At 44.7% G+C, this 17,187-nt stretch overlaps 1 protein-coding gene across 2 annotated transcripts in view; it reads right to left on the reverse strand.

The window, feature by feature from the left end:
• The window catches only part of RNF220 (ring finger protein 220), a 224,797-nt gene extending 210,125 nt beyond the window's left edge, over window positions 1–14,672 (reverse strand). For both annotated transcript variants that reach the window (XM_047082931.1, XM_047082930.1), the window contains exon 1: window positions 14,031–14,672. In XM_047082931.1, coding sequence (XP_046938887.1) covers window positions 14,031–14,655 — 625 coding nt within the window. In that variant the 5' untranslated portion in view covers window positions 14,656–14,672. The remainder of the gene's footprint in view (window positions 1–14,030) is intronic.
• Window positions 14,673–17,187: the final 2,515 nt, after the last annotated feature.

Genomic DNA, 17,187 nt, shown 5'->3' on the forward strand with positions numbered 1-17,187 from the left:
TCAAAGAGACAGTGATTTACCCAAAGGTACACAGCTAGTAAATGAGAAGCCGGAGCTTCTGGCTCTGTGAGCTTGCCCTGTCACTGAGCTGTTTTCAAAGCTTCTATTTCTAGTCATCACTTCCCACTTGTAAATGTGCCAGGGGGTGCCCAGCCCTGCGGCAGATCCTGTGTGGTCCTTCAGACTATGTCAGAGTGGGTAGAGCCAGCTGGCAACACTCAGCATAACACAGTCGAGGAAACAGTGACCCTGGGTTCACTTATTCTCACAACAAATATTTATTGAGTCAGGTGCTACATGGGGAGAAACACTGGATAGAATCACACAAGGAGATAGACATGGGCCCATGGAGGAGGGATAATTAGGCAAATAATTACATTACAATGTGACGGATATTTTAAAAGGGGAGGGTATGTTGGGAAAAGGATACCACCCCCCAAGTCCATGAGCAAAGTTGATGAGAGTATCCACTAATGTACAGGTGTCTGAACCACCTGAACCTCAAACCAAGCCCCTACTCACGGTTCATTTAACCTTCTTTCCACTGGCAGCTGTCCCCAGCAGTGTTAAAGCTTGAAGCAGAGAGCCAATCTGCAGGTGTTGGTGACTAATTCAGCCTCTGAGAGATTCCTCTAACCCTCCAACCCTCCACTAACCCTTATTTCTTTACAAATGAGCATTTTAGCATAAGAAGAAAGCTTAAGGGCTGGGGAAGGGGAGAGAGGAGGCTGGCAAAACCCCCCTCTAGCCCCAACTCGGCAGTATAACAGCAGTGAGAAGCCAAGCTGGCTGGAGCCCAAGAAGCACCAAAGCGCACACTGGCTCCCTCACATCTGGCTAAGCACTGTGAGCCCCTCCACTGGGCCACCTTATAACTACAATATTACACCAAGAAAGGGGCTGTCTGAGCGTGTACAATCAGCTGGTGGGCAATAAGGGAGGAAAAGGGAAACAACCTGAGGAGGAGCAAAGGCCAAGGGGGCAACTAGAGGCAGTTGGACAGATCGTACCCACAACAGAAGAAGAACCGTCAGGAGCAGAGCCTGAATCTTCACTCCTACCAGTCCAGGCTTCTGGGCCGAATCCCAGCCTCTTCCTCCTCTCTACTTGCCTAAGCTGAGTTCCCTTCCTTCAAAGCTGTACTCCTTTGTGAAAGCTTCCCCCTGAGACTCTCACCCTTGGTGAGTGATGCATATACTTTAAGGAGTCTAAGAATCACCTGCTTGCTAAATATACACATTGCCAGGCCACATTCCCTGTGATTCTGAGTAGGAGGTCTGGAGTGGGCCTAGGGAATCTGTATTATAAATAATATTTCCACCCCAACCCCAAGCCACCCCCTCTTCCACCACCACCACAAATGGTAGGGAAGCTCATGGTTCTTAGATCACACTTTAAGAAACCTAGCCTTGGGAATGACTCCTCCTGAAATCCCGGAGCCCTTGTTGTCTGTTATCTCATATTATCATTTTTTTCATATATACATCTTAACCACTCACCTTAACCATAAGGCTCTCAAGAAGAGGAAGTATCATCTACTTTTTTGACTCCTCTGCAAACAGCCCTGAGCACAGCACTCTACAGGAAACACTGTGGATGTTGAGCAGTGACAATGATAAGAGGCCAAGGGAAGGAAAACCACAGCAGGGATGGCAGAGCACTGAGGCCCCTGCTGAAGGGAACTGTTGTTAGTATGCTGATGCGGGCCAGGCTGGGACAACGGTTTGCCTTGCCTTCTTTTTTCCTTTCTTCAATAGTCTTGGCACTACACACCTAACCTCCCTCATGAAAGTCACGCCTGAGCAAAGCACCTCCCATAGGAAACTTTGCCAAGAAATCTTGCCAAGAATCCTGGGTGCTATGTGGCTTAGTTTAAACGGTCAGGGACTATTCTAGATCTTGAGACCTATCAGGTCTCTGTGCAAGCAAAGTATACAGCTAAGCATGAACTTGAGTAAAAAGACGAGGACCTATGATCTATCCCCCTAAAGATCATCAGGGTAATAATAATGGTCTTCCATATTCAACAAATATTTCCAGAGTACTTTGGGCCAAGCATGGTTCTGGGTGCTTGTGGGTCTTAAGATGTCATATGTCAGCAGAAAGTATTCTATAGTGACTTATCTTTAGAAAGTTCCTTGTTTTTGTTTTTGTTTGCACAGCAAAGGAAACCACCAACAAAACAGCAATCTGCTGAATGGGAGAAGATATTTGCAAATGATATATCTGATGAAGGGTTAATATCCAAAATATATAGAGCACTTATACAAGTCGATACAAAAAAAACAAAAAACACAACAACAAATGATCTGATGAAAAGTGGGCAAAGGACCTGAATAGACATTTTTCCAAAGAGGACATACAGATGGGTGACAGACACATGAAAACATGCTCAACACCGCAAATCATCAGGGAAATGCAAATAAAAACTACAGTGAGATATTACCTTATACCTGTCAGAATGGCTAGAATCAAAAACACAAAAAATAACAAGTGTTGGCTAGGATGTGGAGGAAAAGTGCACTGTTGGCAAGAATACGAATTGGTGCAGCCACTGTGGAAAATAGTATGGATTATTCTCAAAAAATTAAAACTAGAATTACCATATGAACCCATAATTCCACTACTGTGTATTTACCCAAAGAAAATAAAAACACTAATTTGAAAAGATACATGCACCCCTATGTTTATTATAGCATTATTTACAATAGCCAAGATATGCAAGCAACTCAAGTGCATATCTGTAGATGAATGGACAAAGAAAATATTGATATATGTATCTATATATGTATTGATATATGTATGTATGTGTGTGTATATATGTACATATATATAATGGAATATTATTCAGCCATAAAAAAGAGAATGAGATCTTGCCATTTGCAACAACATGTAGGGTGCTAGAGGGTAAAATGTTAAGTCAGTGAGAGAAAGATAAATACCATACGATTTTACTCATATGTGGAGTTAAAGAAACAAAACAAACAAAGAAAAAAAGAGACAAAAAACCAGACTCTCAAATACAGAGAATAAACTGGTGGTTACCAGAGGGGAAGTGAGTGGGGGTCTGGGTGAAATAGGTGAAGGGCATTAAGAGGACACTTTTCTTGATGAGCACTGAGTAATGTATAGAATTTTGAATTATTATATTGTATGCCTGATACTAATGTAATACTGTTATGTTAATTATGCTTCAATAAAGCAAACAAACAAACACAACAAAACAAAGTTACTTTAAAAGCAAGCCCCTATATGATGTTGGGCTTCAGAACCACATAAGCACCAAATGCACCTTCTCAAGAATGACTGGCTATAGGATGAAGTACTGTAGACATCTGAGGTCATGTCTCAGGTCCTGGCAGACAAAAATTCTATTTTTACCTTATTGTGAGCAATCCTTGGCAGCTCTGGAGTTCTTTCTTCCACTCTTAGATGCTATACTTTGTCCAGAAAAGCAAACTGCCACACCTAGCCCCTTTGAATAAGTAACTCCTTTTTGATTTCCAGATATCAGCTAAAGGTCACTTGCTCCAGAAAGTTATCCTGACTCATAGACAAGATTAGGTGCTCCTGCTTCTAATCCATGGCATTTTATACTTCCCTCATGATAATACTTTTCACTACATCTTGCAATTGCTTGCTAAACCTTAAGCTCTAGTAAGGCTGGTACTATAATCTGTTTTGCTCATTATTGTATCCCCAGCACCTAGCATAGTGCCTGGAACAAGGCAGGTACTTAGTAAATACTGATTGAATAATTATGTGAATAAATGAATGCATCATACTAGCAAGATGGAAACTGAATCATGCCTCACGTACTCTGCCAGTTTTATCCATAATGCACCAATAAACACCTAAGATAAGCAGCATTATTCCTTCTACGCTGCCAGACTGTATGGAGGTGGAACTGTGGCTCACAGGATCCCCCCGATACAGACTCCAGGAGGCACTTTCCATGACCAAAGATGGATTCAATGCTCCAAAGTCAATATAATGTCACCTAGAGCCTAACAGTTAAACCGGCCATAAACCACAATGCCAGCCCTGTCACGACTTGATGGTAAGATCTCTTTCAAGTCATTCAACTTCTCATAGATCCAGCTTTCTCATGAAGAGGGTATTTGGCCCTTCAGGAGCAGGTACTTTCTTTAATTAAAGAACAAATGACAGTGAAAAGCTACCCACACCATGATGGGAAGTTGGGAGAAGAGGGAAGTATTTGCAGTGAGGCATCTCTGCAGTTAGGAAAGGGTTAAGCTCAAACGTCTGTCTGGGATCTCTTACCAGTAAATCAGCCTTGACTGCTGCTCAGGCTGAATGAAGCCCCACCAGGTTGGCCTGTCAGGAAGGAAGCCCATGCGTCCAGACTTTTGTTGTTCTAAGGATTTTTTTTTTTTTTTAATTTTACTGCTCAGGAAGGAAGCCAAAGCCTAGGCCCTAACTGCAGTCCTGCTGATTACTTGCCCTAGCATGCGCTACGCCTCTACCTCTCCATTCACCTCTTGGATCCAACTCTTCTCTTTTCTGGAATTCCTTCCTTACGATGACTTTGGCATTTGGGCCTAAATCTCAGACCTCCCCCCTTCTTTAACAACTGAAAATTAAGAATGTTGAGCATTTCCCTTCCTACCTCCCGTATTCTTTTGTCTCTATGTGGAAAGGACTGAGGATAGGGAGAGAGGAGAAGTGGGTGCTCTTCACCACCAACAGTGATCTGAATCCCTTCTCTTCAACGGAGCCATGAAGGAACTGATAAAGATTGAGGTGTCAGTCTCCACTGGTCTCCAGTGGCTACTTCTGCTACATACATAAGTGAACAGAAGACTTCAAATACAAGCAACTATATTTAAATAACAGACTCAAATTCAAGGTCCTCAGGCAGAAGGTCAGTCTTGCCCACTCCCATCCCCCTACTCCCCACCTCTCCCACTGACATGCAGAATCATTCTCTGATATTCCCAAGCCCCATGGGGCTTTCTTTCTACAAAGAAGAAAACATTGAGTTTATTTGTGCACTCAGGGTAATGGACAGCCCTCTTTTAGTCCTAGGAAAATGCACACAGACACCATGGAAGAGGCCTATCCCCGCCCAACACTGCCCTCCCCTTCCCCTGCTAATCCCTCCCCAGCAGCTCCCCCAGCTCAGTCCTGCTGCTGTATTTCTCTCCTGACCTACAAGGCCCCTTCAAGCCCCGTCCTAAGCCTCCCCCAAGCAGAGACAATCCATCATGCTGTGGGACTGTGACACACACAGATGGGGGAAGGTTCACAGATTTCTCTCACACAGGCAAGAGGGTAAAAGTGCCTGTATAACTTAAAATCTAGCAACATACTAGAAACTCTGGTACTTTGAATTCTAATACTAGTCAAGTACCATTACAGAAAATCTGATTACATATAGTCCAAATTTCTACCACAAACAAATTCTAATGGCCCATTTATTTCAAGCAATATCTGATAATACCAAGTTCCAGAATAAGAAAATATGATGAGATCTAGATACCCTGACCTGGGCCACTGCCTAGATACCTAACCCTGGTCAAGTCCCTTCCTTACTCAGACTTGGTTTCTTTAACTCTAATATTGTCTCGCTTCTAAATAAAATGGATGGAGAAAGAGGTCAGAGGGCCACCAGGGCTAATCCTGGTGGGTGGGTAATAATGAAGGGAGGTGAAGCAGCTGGCTATCATAGAAAAGGGCTCTGAGACTCTCCCTTTTTCCACACTGCCATAAGGCATGAGTGTGTGAAAGGATCCTGCATATATGCTGGTTGTTAATGACCATGTGTTTGGCTATATTGGTGCTTCTGACAATGAAGATTATGCCACCAGATTATCCTTGAAATAAGTCATTACATATGGAAGGCTTATTATGTATGAGGAACTGTTCTAAGCATTATCTATGTACTTAATCTCATTCAGTCCTTCACAACAATCCTTTAAGGTTATAATTCCCATTTTACAGGTGAGAATACCAAGGCCCAGGGAGGCCAAGTAATGTGCCCAGGGACACAGAGTAAGTAAGCTAAAAGGTCAGGATCTTACTCCAGAGGCTGAACTCATAACTACTATGTTATATTGTCTCCCCACCTTTGACTTGAAACACCTCCAGGGTGAGGCTCAAAGGGGTCACCACAACATTTATTCCTCTAACAGGTATTTATTATGCTAGACCACTCTGACTTGGTATAAATCACACCCCAAAAAGCAAGGCCAAATGAGAGCACTATAGGATTAGCTGGCACCTAAATGGGAATCATATACCTGAAAATAAACCAAAGGTCTCTCCAGGGCTGGCCCTTGCCCCCTCCCTACAGCTTTCCCACTGTCTGCTGCTCTAAGATGGATGCAAAGCCATAAGTCTCAGCCTGCAAATGAATTTCAGTGGAAAAAGACAACCCTCATCTGGTGAGTCACACTCGGGCTTACTGGGCTTGATTTCTCTTGAGACTGTACCAAAGGTTCCTTCTTCACACATACAGCTCTAGACTTCCCTAAAGCTCTATGTCTGCTGAACAGAATGTCCGGGACGCAGCACCATGTCTTTCCCCCAAAACACAACTTTCATTTCCTCTAGGTCATCTTCAATCAGAACACATTCCATGGAGAAAACTGACGGTCAAATGTCTGAATTGCCAGATGGTTATATGTGTCTACAAAACCCCCACACCACTTGTCTGCTTCCAGCTTCAACCAGGACCTGGGTAGGAACTTGTTTTTCTAAAATACACATCAAAAGCAGATCAGCATTTGTGGACTCCATGATAGGGGATGTAATGCTGTGAGAAAACATTTGGGAAGGGGATAGCCTCTGATCCTAGGTTTCTAGAGAGTTAGGTGAGAAAAGCAAATTTTAAATTATTTGTTAAGCTATGAAAGATTTTTGTGGCACCCCAAATAATCAACACAATAGGTCTATATTTGAGAAAGGTAATTTCACATATCTCTTAAAAAACTCCCTACCTACTTTGGTCATTATGATACCCCAAGGCATAAATAAATTCTTCCTTTCTTTCCTCAAACCTCTACACCTTTGGGATAGCACAGTCTTATAGATATTATCCAGAGCAATGCTGAAGAGTGGCAAACTGAGGAAAACTTGGAGGAAACATTAGATTATAGTTACCACCATTAATTTATTCAATACTCAACTAACACTTACTGAACCCTTCAATGTGATTAGCAACAATGCCAAAAAAAAAATTTTTTTTTAGCACTAAAACTAAACTGTAGTTAAGACAATAGAAAAGTCAAATCCATTGGGTAAAAATGGAAGTGAATGAATTCCTCCCATTTATGTAAGCATCTACCAGGTTAACTGATTCATACCACAGCCTATCATTTCTCCAGGCCTAAACCCATAGTCCCAAATCAGGATCTTTTCCTGGAAAAGGCATAAGAAAGAGACTAAGTAGGTGAAAGTTCTTTTGCAGAAAAATCTCCTCCTTGCCCATAAAGAAATATTTACAAATTCGCACCTGCAGCACACACTTTTAGGCTATACAGGATAAAAATAGACTCTGTTCAGCCACAAATGCCACAATTTAAATGGTATTTTTTAAAATGTGAAGGCATTTTAGTTGCTATACAGCAATAAGTTATCCTTAAGTCTGCAGTTCATCTGTCTTTAAGAGGAGTAAAATGGCACTGGGAAATGCTGTTAAACTGTTGGAAGAGAAAATTCAAATCCATAAATTATTGTAGCTTTGGTGTTCAAATCCTGCGGATTTTACACTTAAAATGTATCATCACCCCAAATCCCAAGTGTTTATAAGGAGTACATTCCGGATGTGGTTAATAAGAGTTAAAAATATGAAAAACCATTATGAAAATATAACTCTATTAAATGTATTGTCACTCTAAATGCCGAGAATTTACAAAGAATACATTTCAATGTGTGTTAATATTTATTGACCAGATGGATGTAGTTAACAAGGGTTAAAAATAACAAAAACTAATATAAAAATATAATTCTATTTTTTCAGTTTCCTCTTCCCTGCCTAATGAGGAAAGGGGATGGGGAAGGAGAGCAACTTTTGTTATTAGGACACAATGTGTGTTTTTTGTTTTCAAACAAAAAAGGGCCACCAAATAATCAAACCTAGGGCCGCTGACCGGAAGGCAGCCCCGGAAAACTTCCCGTGGGAAGAGTTCCAGAAACTGCCCGGACTTTAACAAGCCCCGCTGTGCTGGCTGCGAGACTCAGACGGTCAGAGGCGACCAAGACTCGCCTCGCCCGAATACCAGCTATCCTGCGGATTCACGAACCCCTGTACTTTGGGAAACATTCCCTGGAACGTTTTACAGATTTGAAAAGCAAGACGGAAAAAACATTTCTAATCTACAGGAGAAACCTCAAAGTCCTCGGGTGCCGAGAGAAATGCTAGCTCCTGATGCGCGTGTACACACGTCCCTCCTCATCGACGCGCCCCGGCGCCCTCTCCACGCCCTCCTCCCACTCCCACTCCCCCCGCTCCAGTCCCCCAGCCCCCCTCCCCGCACGCAGGGCACCCAACGACCGCGCGGGGTCCCCTCGCCTCTTCACTTCGCCACCCGCCCACGTGCACCTCCCGCCCTGTCCCGTGTCAGCCTGACACCCGCGTGGGCGTGCCCCTCTCCCCGGTCACACTCGCTCAGTGTCCCCTCACCCCGTCTCCACACTCTGCGGCTCAGACCGCTGTACAGGAAACCGACCGAGGGTTCGGTTCCTAGTGCGACCTGGGGACGCGCGACGTGGAGGGCGGGGCGGGGGTGGGGGACCAGACCGGCCTGCGGGGTCCGGGCCGCAGCCTGCGGCTGCGGTGGTAGCGCGGGGATCGCCCGGCCCTGGGGCAGGGCCGGGAGTTCTTCCGCAGTCTCCGAGTCCGGCAGAGCGACGGCGAGGTCACCAACATTTCTCAAACCACTTAAAAGCCATCTCAGTGGCGGAGGCTAGGGAGTCCTTTCCAAGTGAGCCAACGGTGCCCGTTCTGTGGTCCTTCCAGCCCCCTGGCCGGGCCTCGCGCCTCTCCGCGCCCCCTCCCCCAAACGATCAATTACCAGCCACCCTTCTGCCGGGAGCGGCGAGGGGCTGGCTGGCGGCCGCGAGGAAACGGCAGCCCGGATCACTTCTGCATGACAATTGATGGGAGGGAGGGCGCGAGGCGAGGAGGGAGGACGGCTGCGGTGTCCGTTTTCTCACCATGGTGATTAGGCATTCCGGCCGCGCGAGGAGGCAGCCGCCGACCAGAGCGGCGCGGTGTGTAGCGAGGACAGGGGAAGAGAGCGGGAGCGGGAGCGAGCCCAGCCGCCGGGCGGGCGGGCGGGCGGGCGGGCGGCGGGCGAGCGGCGCGCTGAGCCAAGCCAAGCCAGGCCAGATGGCTCTGCAGCCATCAGGGACTGCTCCCGTCCAGCCCGGCCCCACTTTAGCTGTGCAAACATTTCTTTATCCCAACAAGACAATTAAACCCAGCGCATGAAAAGGAGTCTCCATGACTGTGCTGGGAGTGAACAACCAGAAACAACCACACATCACAGGGAGTTCTTGCCCTCCACCCCCAGAGGGAGGAGAAAAGGGGCTCAGGGAGAAACTGGGGAGCAGCTGAGCAACAACGGGGCTAGGTCTGGGCAACTCAGTACGGACGGAACCATCTGACCCACCTCCTCTGGTGATTTGCTGGCCCTTTCACAGTGGTCATCTGCTCCAGCTACAGTCCAGAAGTTGAGCCTGGTGACAACTGCCCCAGCAAGAACAATCCTCCTAAAAGCCCAGTTTAGGGTCCCTGGCCACCCCAGTCCCAGAGCCTTGGGAAGTATCCCCCTTAATCCTACCCCCACAATGTAGCCAGGACTTCTCATTCCAGGCTGCCCTTGGGCCTACATGGGCTCAGCTGAGTGATTCCTAGGACACAGGGTCTTCAATGATACATGCCTTCATAAAGACACATTCTCAGGGTACAAAATACCATCTACTATTCAGGGCTTTTGGGGCCCAAGAATGACTTTTCAAATACATCAAAGATGAGAGCAAAGCAGAACATCCAAGAACTGCTGTGAGCCACCAGGTTTCCTACCTACCTGTGAAATCTGCCTGACACAGGGAAGGGCCAGGGAAGCAGGGACACTTTAGGGTCATTGCCCATTGCATGTCCCTGAGGTAAATCAGAAGGCAGGGCCAGTCACTGCTCCAACTGGTGCAGTTCTGGTTCCTCTCAGCTCTCTGGTGAGCGTGCATACTAGCCAACTCCAATTTGGGCTGAGTGGAATGACTGGCAGGCTGGCCAAAAAAACCTGTGTCACCCAGGCAAGAATCTGGGCATGAGGGGGGGTGGCTACAGAGAACAATCGGGAAATGCACATGATAAGAGCCAGGGCACTGAGGGGGTAATAAATGTATAGATTCTAGCACAAGGCAGCAGACAATACTTATCTTCCCTTTTGTTGTAAAGTTTCCTTAATGAGGAAATGTTTATTTTAAAAGCCCTGGGAAACATATCTGTAGACACTTCATATGTAAGACACACGTGGACTATTCGTAATTGGTCCATAAATTTTAGCATCATTTCCCTGGACAAGAAGCCTTGGAGACTGGTTCAGGGAGTGACAATAAACAGGAGTTACCTCAGTTCCCTTCCTGGGGAATTACGCATCCTCCATGAATAGCTTCTCACAAAACACGTCTCCCTTTTTCCAGGGCAAATAAGTTAGTCCTGTCGAGTCAAGGCTTCCTTTCTCCATAGACCCCAACACCTACCTCATGAATCACCTGTGATGGCAGGTAGATGAACAGGCAAGCAAACCGGAATCATCTACTAAGAGAAACAATACTTTACCCAAATAGCTACATTTCAGTACAAAAATGCATATTTAGTCACAAAAGAAATCCTGCCTATCAGTACCCAGATTTAAGGCAAGCACACGTGTGCATTACACCATGTCTGCAGGCCCCTCTTTCAAATGCTCTCACATGTGGACATATCTGCATATGGATGCAGTGTGTGAGCAGGGGGTGGCTGCGACAGTAAAAACTGTCAGTGTTTCCACTGTAAAACTGATTTTTCATTGACCTAAAACTCAGTCATAAAACTTCTACTCTAAGTAAAGGACACACACACACACATCCCCATACTGAAAAAAAACCCCGCCCCTGAAAAAAACCCCTAAAGCTAAGTGCCTATTTAGGAGGTTTACTGTTGTATTTAATTAAAACATTTTTTTTTTACATTTTATGAGAAAATTTATTTATATGAAGAGAACTGAAAAATAAGTCACCACATCAGAAATTAACTCTAAGTTTTAAGAATAAAAAACCAGAATATACATGGTTAATTTTGGCAATCTGACCAAAAGCCACTGCATCCTATTACTTTGCTCTTTCCAACACTTTCTATCCTCTCTTCTTGCCTTCCCATCCCCCTCACTGCCCCATCTGCCCCTTAAGCTCTCCTTTTGGAAGCAGTCTTGTACACTGTCACTCGATTATCTGAGAAATATTACTTATTTCAAACGGTTCTGTAGGGAGGACCTGAAAGGCATCTAGTGGGAATAATCAGGCCTTCTAACGGCCCTTAAATATGTATTTACATAAAACAGACCATAAATATTCTGACACACGTCGGCATATGACAGGAACCAAGAAAGCTGCTGCAGACTTTGTCCCAGTGCCTCTTCAGCCCTTCCCTACAGAAAACTGTTTCTCCCACCTTCCCAAAACTCAAAATCAAAAGCACAAATGCTACCCAGTACAACCCTGGGAGGGCTGTTATGCCACCTAAGGGAAGAAAAGGAGGAAGGAGCCCTGGATCACAGGCTAAGAGGCTCCTGTTCATTTTACACCTTTGTTTCTTGTTGAAGATTGGTCACGAATGCAACTCTCAATAATAAGGTGGGTGTGCAAAAGCCCTACACTCACAGACACGCCTAGAGGTTTTATGTTTGTGTGATAGAGAAAAGAGAACACAAAGTACTCTCTAAAGGAAGAATATTTTAAACAAATAAAAGGGGAAAGGGCTCCAATTTATATAATACTACAGTTTCAAATAAAGAAGTTTCCCCACCCTTCTGATCAGAATCTCATTAATTTCAAGGTCAGAATTCCATTTCACTTTGGGAGATAGACTCATTTAATTTTTCTCCACCCAGGCGTATTCCTGTGTGAGGGATCCATCTCCATGGGGGATGGCACCACCACACAATGCAAACCAGGCAAACAGAAGAGTTATGGCTTTGACACTCGGAAAGGGAATGGATAACCACATCTATGAGTTCTGACTTGACTAACAAGCTTCCTCCTGCTCTGGGGGTCTGACACAGGTTTGGGCTAAAAAGAGAGAAAAATGGAGACAAGCTGGATTTGTTAGGAGAGAAGAAAGGAATCTTGATCTCCAGATGTTACTTTGTAGCATATTAGTTTTGAGAGGATTTCATTTTCAACTTGTATTTGGAGAAAAAGGGGGCAGAATCTGTCACAACCTCACCCAGGGCAGCTTTAGCCAGAGGTCAGATTACAGCTAGCCTTGATCACTTGCACATTGACAAATGAAAACTGCGCTGAAGTAAAACAAAACAGAGCAACACAAAGCCAACACGTTCGGGAGGTATACCCAAAAAGCAAGATGGTAACACACACGTCAGCTGTCCAGAAGGGGAGCCGGTGGAAGGAGCTGAAGGGAAGTGAGAACACACGGGCACTTGTGCTGGCATACAGCAGCTTCTCCCTTAAGTGGGGAGGTCTCGGGCTTACAGACGCTGACATAAAAGACACACTTGCAACATATTTCAAAACCAAAGGGCGATGGATTTACAAGGCAGGTTGATTTTATGATGACTTTTATTGAAAAGGTACGCTGGGTTTAGGCAGATGCCTTTTAGCGCAGGAAAGTTAACACAGTGCCTAATTCAAGGAGACAGCCTGAGGAAGCAGTGCCGACAGGGGAGAGAGCTGCAATGTCTCTATTACTCTCCTCGGCATCATAAAGAGAAGAGAAGAAAAAATGGTATTCGTGTTGGTGGTTATAGAGAGGACAGGAGCACAAAAAATACAGAAGAGGGGAAAGCAAACCTCAGATGTAGTTTTCTTAAGAAAATAAAATGAAGCAAATCTCAGAACAAAGGGTTGGGTGGGAAAACACCCTCAGTTCATAAATTCTCACCAGGCTTGAAGAAAACTGCTCTGCCTACCCACAGCCCAAAAGCATCAGAACACAATTATTTTCTGATTCTATTAGAGGAGAAGATTGTAGGGTTCAGCACTCCTGGTCTACAAGTTCCAAATAAAGGTTCAGTTCTAACTATTACCAAGGGTAGCCAAAGCTCAACAAGGCACTTGGAGAACACAAGAAAGCTGTTCCATAAGCAGAAATTAATAATAGTTGTGAACATCAAATATGGAGCAGTCACACAGGTCAACCGTGTCTAGTCCTAAAAGTGAGCCCAAGGATAAGCATCCAGCAAACCTGTTAAATCCCAAGAGAAGTCGGCTTTCTAGCCTTGCGATCACAAGGAAAACACAGCTGTTTGAAATGCTTTATGGTGATTGACGACACCTTTGTCCTTCTCTGAAAAAAAAAGCCTAATGTGGAGCAGGGCTGAGAGTTGGGAAAATAAAATCACGTGGAGTCCACTAGAGATGTGATACAATGGAAAAGCTAAAAAATAATATACCAAGATCAGAGAAACAAAACAAGGACAGCAAAGAGAGGAGGGATGGATGAATTTGTTCAGGTCCCCCAAATTTCATAGAAACCTACGCTTTCTAGTAAAATGATAGTCACTCCAGTATGTATATGGCACCCCTCTTCACTCCAGAGTCCCCTGGAGAGAGGCAGCGTGGAGGCCAACTTGCCTCTGGCTACCTTCAGAAAAACATTTCCTACCAGAACTGTCAATGCTCATTGACAACAGACAAGTAAATGTTCACACTCCACAGCCATTGAGTGGGAAGTAGTTGGCCCTTCCCATTACTAGGAGCATGAAAACTGCCACCGACCTGTTGAACACTACTGTAAGGCAGGGCTTGGTGGGGGTAGGGAGGGCTTGCACCAAAGTACTTACATCTGTCATTCCGATCCTCTGGGCTAGATGAAGCTTCCCGATCCGAAATGAGGCCAGAGACAGCAAAAATCTTCTTCCCAGTATCATCAACCTTAAGTGAACCGGGGGAGCTAGATGGCAGCTGTGTCCCAAAGTCATATTCCTTGCCATCTGCATCTGAGAAGCGCAAGTGGGGAGACTCTGTGTCATGGCAGTTCTTAAGTCGTTTGGCTGGCGTAAAGGCTGACTGATAACTCTCCCGGTCCTCAGTGGAAGCGAAGGGACGGAAAGCCCCCACCCCACTATGATTCAGCATACTGATTGGGGTGCAATCTAGATTTGGGGGAGCAAACTGAGGGTGGAGGTGTAGTAAAGAAGGGGGAAAATCACGATTGGCAAAAGTGCCCGGCACCCCACCTTGCCGATGGTACATAGAGGCAAAGGTGTAGGAACCGTTGGTGAATGGAATATGCACGTCCTTGTCTACTGAGACAGGTACACCAAAGGGTCGTGGCTGCTGACAAGGGATGGAAGCATCGCGGCTGGCCTCAGCCGTGGACGCCAGGACCATCAGTGCTGGGGATGCCAGTGGGTTGGGGAGGTAGGATGAGTTCTCCATCTTGAAGGCTGCCCGGTGTAAGTCCATCGGAGTCTCTTTCTATGGCTGGTGTCACACAAGAAGCAGTCTTCCCTGGGAGGGAGGCCAAGCGGCACCTTGGATCAAGGGCAGGGAATATTACTGGGGAATCATCCCCTTCTAAGACCTGTGGAAACAGCAAAGAGAAAAAAAGAAGGGGGAGGAAGGTCAGGGGGAGAAAAAAAAAGGGAAACCCCAAGTGATCGAAACACCATCCTTCTGGCTTACAGATGCTCGGGCAAGAGACACCACAGGCTTTAGGAGCCAGTGGGCAGCAGCATCAGACCATTTTCATTCAGGAAAATCAATAGACAACTTACTGTGATGTACGCGTAGCTGACTTTGGTCCCTACACGTTCCGGGTGAAATGCGCCTGAGCCCAGCAAAGGAAAAAAAAAAATCATAAAACCACCAAATACAATATTCCCTGAGCAAATGAGCTTTGGAAGGCCAAGTCACCCAGTAGATTGGGTGGGGTCTATATTTTAAAGGGCTTCCCCCTGCATACACCACCCATGGCTGGCCTGATGTTCAAAGAGAGGCGAGGTTCTACCTAGACGACCCCCCTCCAAAAAAACACATCCTCTCTTCATCTCCCCTAACAATGCCCTGGTGCTGAAAAATTCTTAAATCAAGCACATCTAGACCATCTGTACGTGTTAGCTGTTACAAATTGTACATGTGGATAAATCACACACATTGGCACATACATAAACACACATCTTCATGTATCATCTAAGACTGTTTCCAGAAAGAAGTGCTATGTGAAGAAACAACAGCAATATTATTTTTGATGCACACCCCTTCTCTAATGATACAGGTTTTCTCTTTTCTGAGAAGGAACAAAACCTTCATCAATAAAATACCTGGCATCTCTGACAATATTTAAAACCATAATGGGTGCCTTTGGCGTATGTTCTCTAGAAGCGGCTGTCTTCCAGGGGCAGCAAAGAGCGGATCGGTAATTTTAGTTACTAATGCACTTGCTCTTAAGTAGATTTGTAAACAGCCTTGAATTTGCCATTAACATTTGGAGCAAAATGTTAACAAAATTTCTGACTTATTTTGCTCAGCTTATTGGCCCAGTCAGAGTTGATGTCTGATAAAGGTCCCTGGAACAAATTGGAGTTCGGAGAGACTTCTTTCAATTTCCCTTTTAAATTTAGGTTATGCATTTCTATAGCCACTGATTCCATTTCAAAATTTATTTTGAGTAGGGGGCTGAGGCATGGGTCGAGAAGGGCTATACGTCAGAAGTCAGAACAACATAAGACGAATACTATTATTTATTAGCTTCAAAAATATACACTAGATAGAAACTTAATGAAACTCAAAGTATAAACCAAAAGCCACCATCTGCTACTACTTAAAACCTTTAAATTGAGAATCATGTCTCAAATAAGAATTTACCCCCTCCCCTAAGACACACACACACACACACACACACACACACACACACACACACCTAAATAATGGAGTATCTTTGGTATTCCCTCAAATAGAGAAGCCTCAGTGAAACTGCAGATGAATCCCCTTGGCTTAATGCAGTGCAAAGAGAGTATTTCCTTCTCTCATCCTGTAGCAGACGTGTCAATGACTGTTATTAATTGGGAAGATGAGTGCACACCATCAGACTGCTTCCTCATTTGGCATCTCTCCTTATAGACATCATTGCTAAATTACCAGATTATGTATCTCACATTAACGGATTTTTCTCTCTTCCAAATTTTAAATAACTTTCCTGTCAAGTTATAGCAGTGCAGGGAATGATCTGCCAAGGATAGCCAGTTAGCCTGACGAGTCTGGTCTGGGAATCCTGTTCTTGGCTGTTTTCGAGTCAGATTAATGGTCACACAACATGGACGCTCTAAAAGTGGGTCTAGGGCTGTTCCAAGGGTTCTAAGCAGCTTTTCGTAACAGAAATAACTAACTACTTCTCTCTCAACAAGCAGTACTACATGAGGCAAGCAGGAGAAGAGGACGAACATAATACACTGGGGTGAGGGGACAAATGTTTTCCCCCCAAATAACCAATTGCCCAGAGAATTCACTTTCTATTTTTACTTCCTGGATCACCTCATTATGTTAAATGAGTTTCATAAATTAGTAATCTGGTGACAGCACCGGACACTTCAACAGAACACGGTGAATCACTCAAACCTGGTTATTCATTTGAAACTTCATTATACTGAAAATAAATCAACAATATTTTTCCAGGCCACATCTCTTTTACTCCACTGTGTGGGCGTTGGTCTCTGTGGGGGAAGGAGGAGTGGTTTTTTTTCTTTTTCCTTTTCTTTCTTACCCCCTCCTCACATTAACAACTTGTATAGATGAGGCTTCAGCAGACCACAGTCATTATGAAAATCTATAGTTAATACACTCCCAATGTCAAAATGTCATGGGTTTAAACACAGAACCCAAAATAAGAAAACTAACTGACCCTCTTAATTAAAAAAATATGGATTGTAAGATAATCAGCTTGATGGAGCATTTGGGTGACTGTAAAGAACCAGGCAAAGGGAAAGTAAGTAACTGTTA

The sequence above is a fragment of the Lynx rufus genome, unplaced genomic scaffold (assembly GCF_022079265.1).
Source record: "Lynx rufus isolate CCGP_SWC_20201006 ecotype Redwood Valley unplaced genomic scaffold, mLynRuf1.p SCAF_2, whole genome shotgun sequence".
Classification (NCBI taxonomy): Eukaryota; Metazoa; Chordata; class Mammalia; order Carnivora; family Felidae; genus Lynx; species Lynx rufus.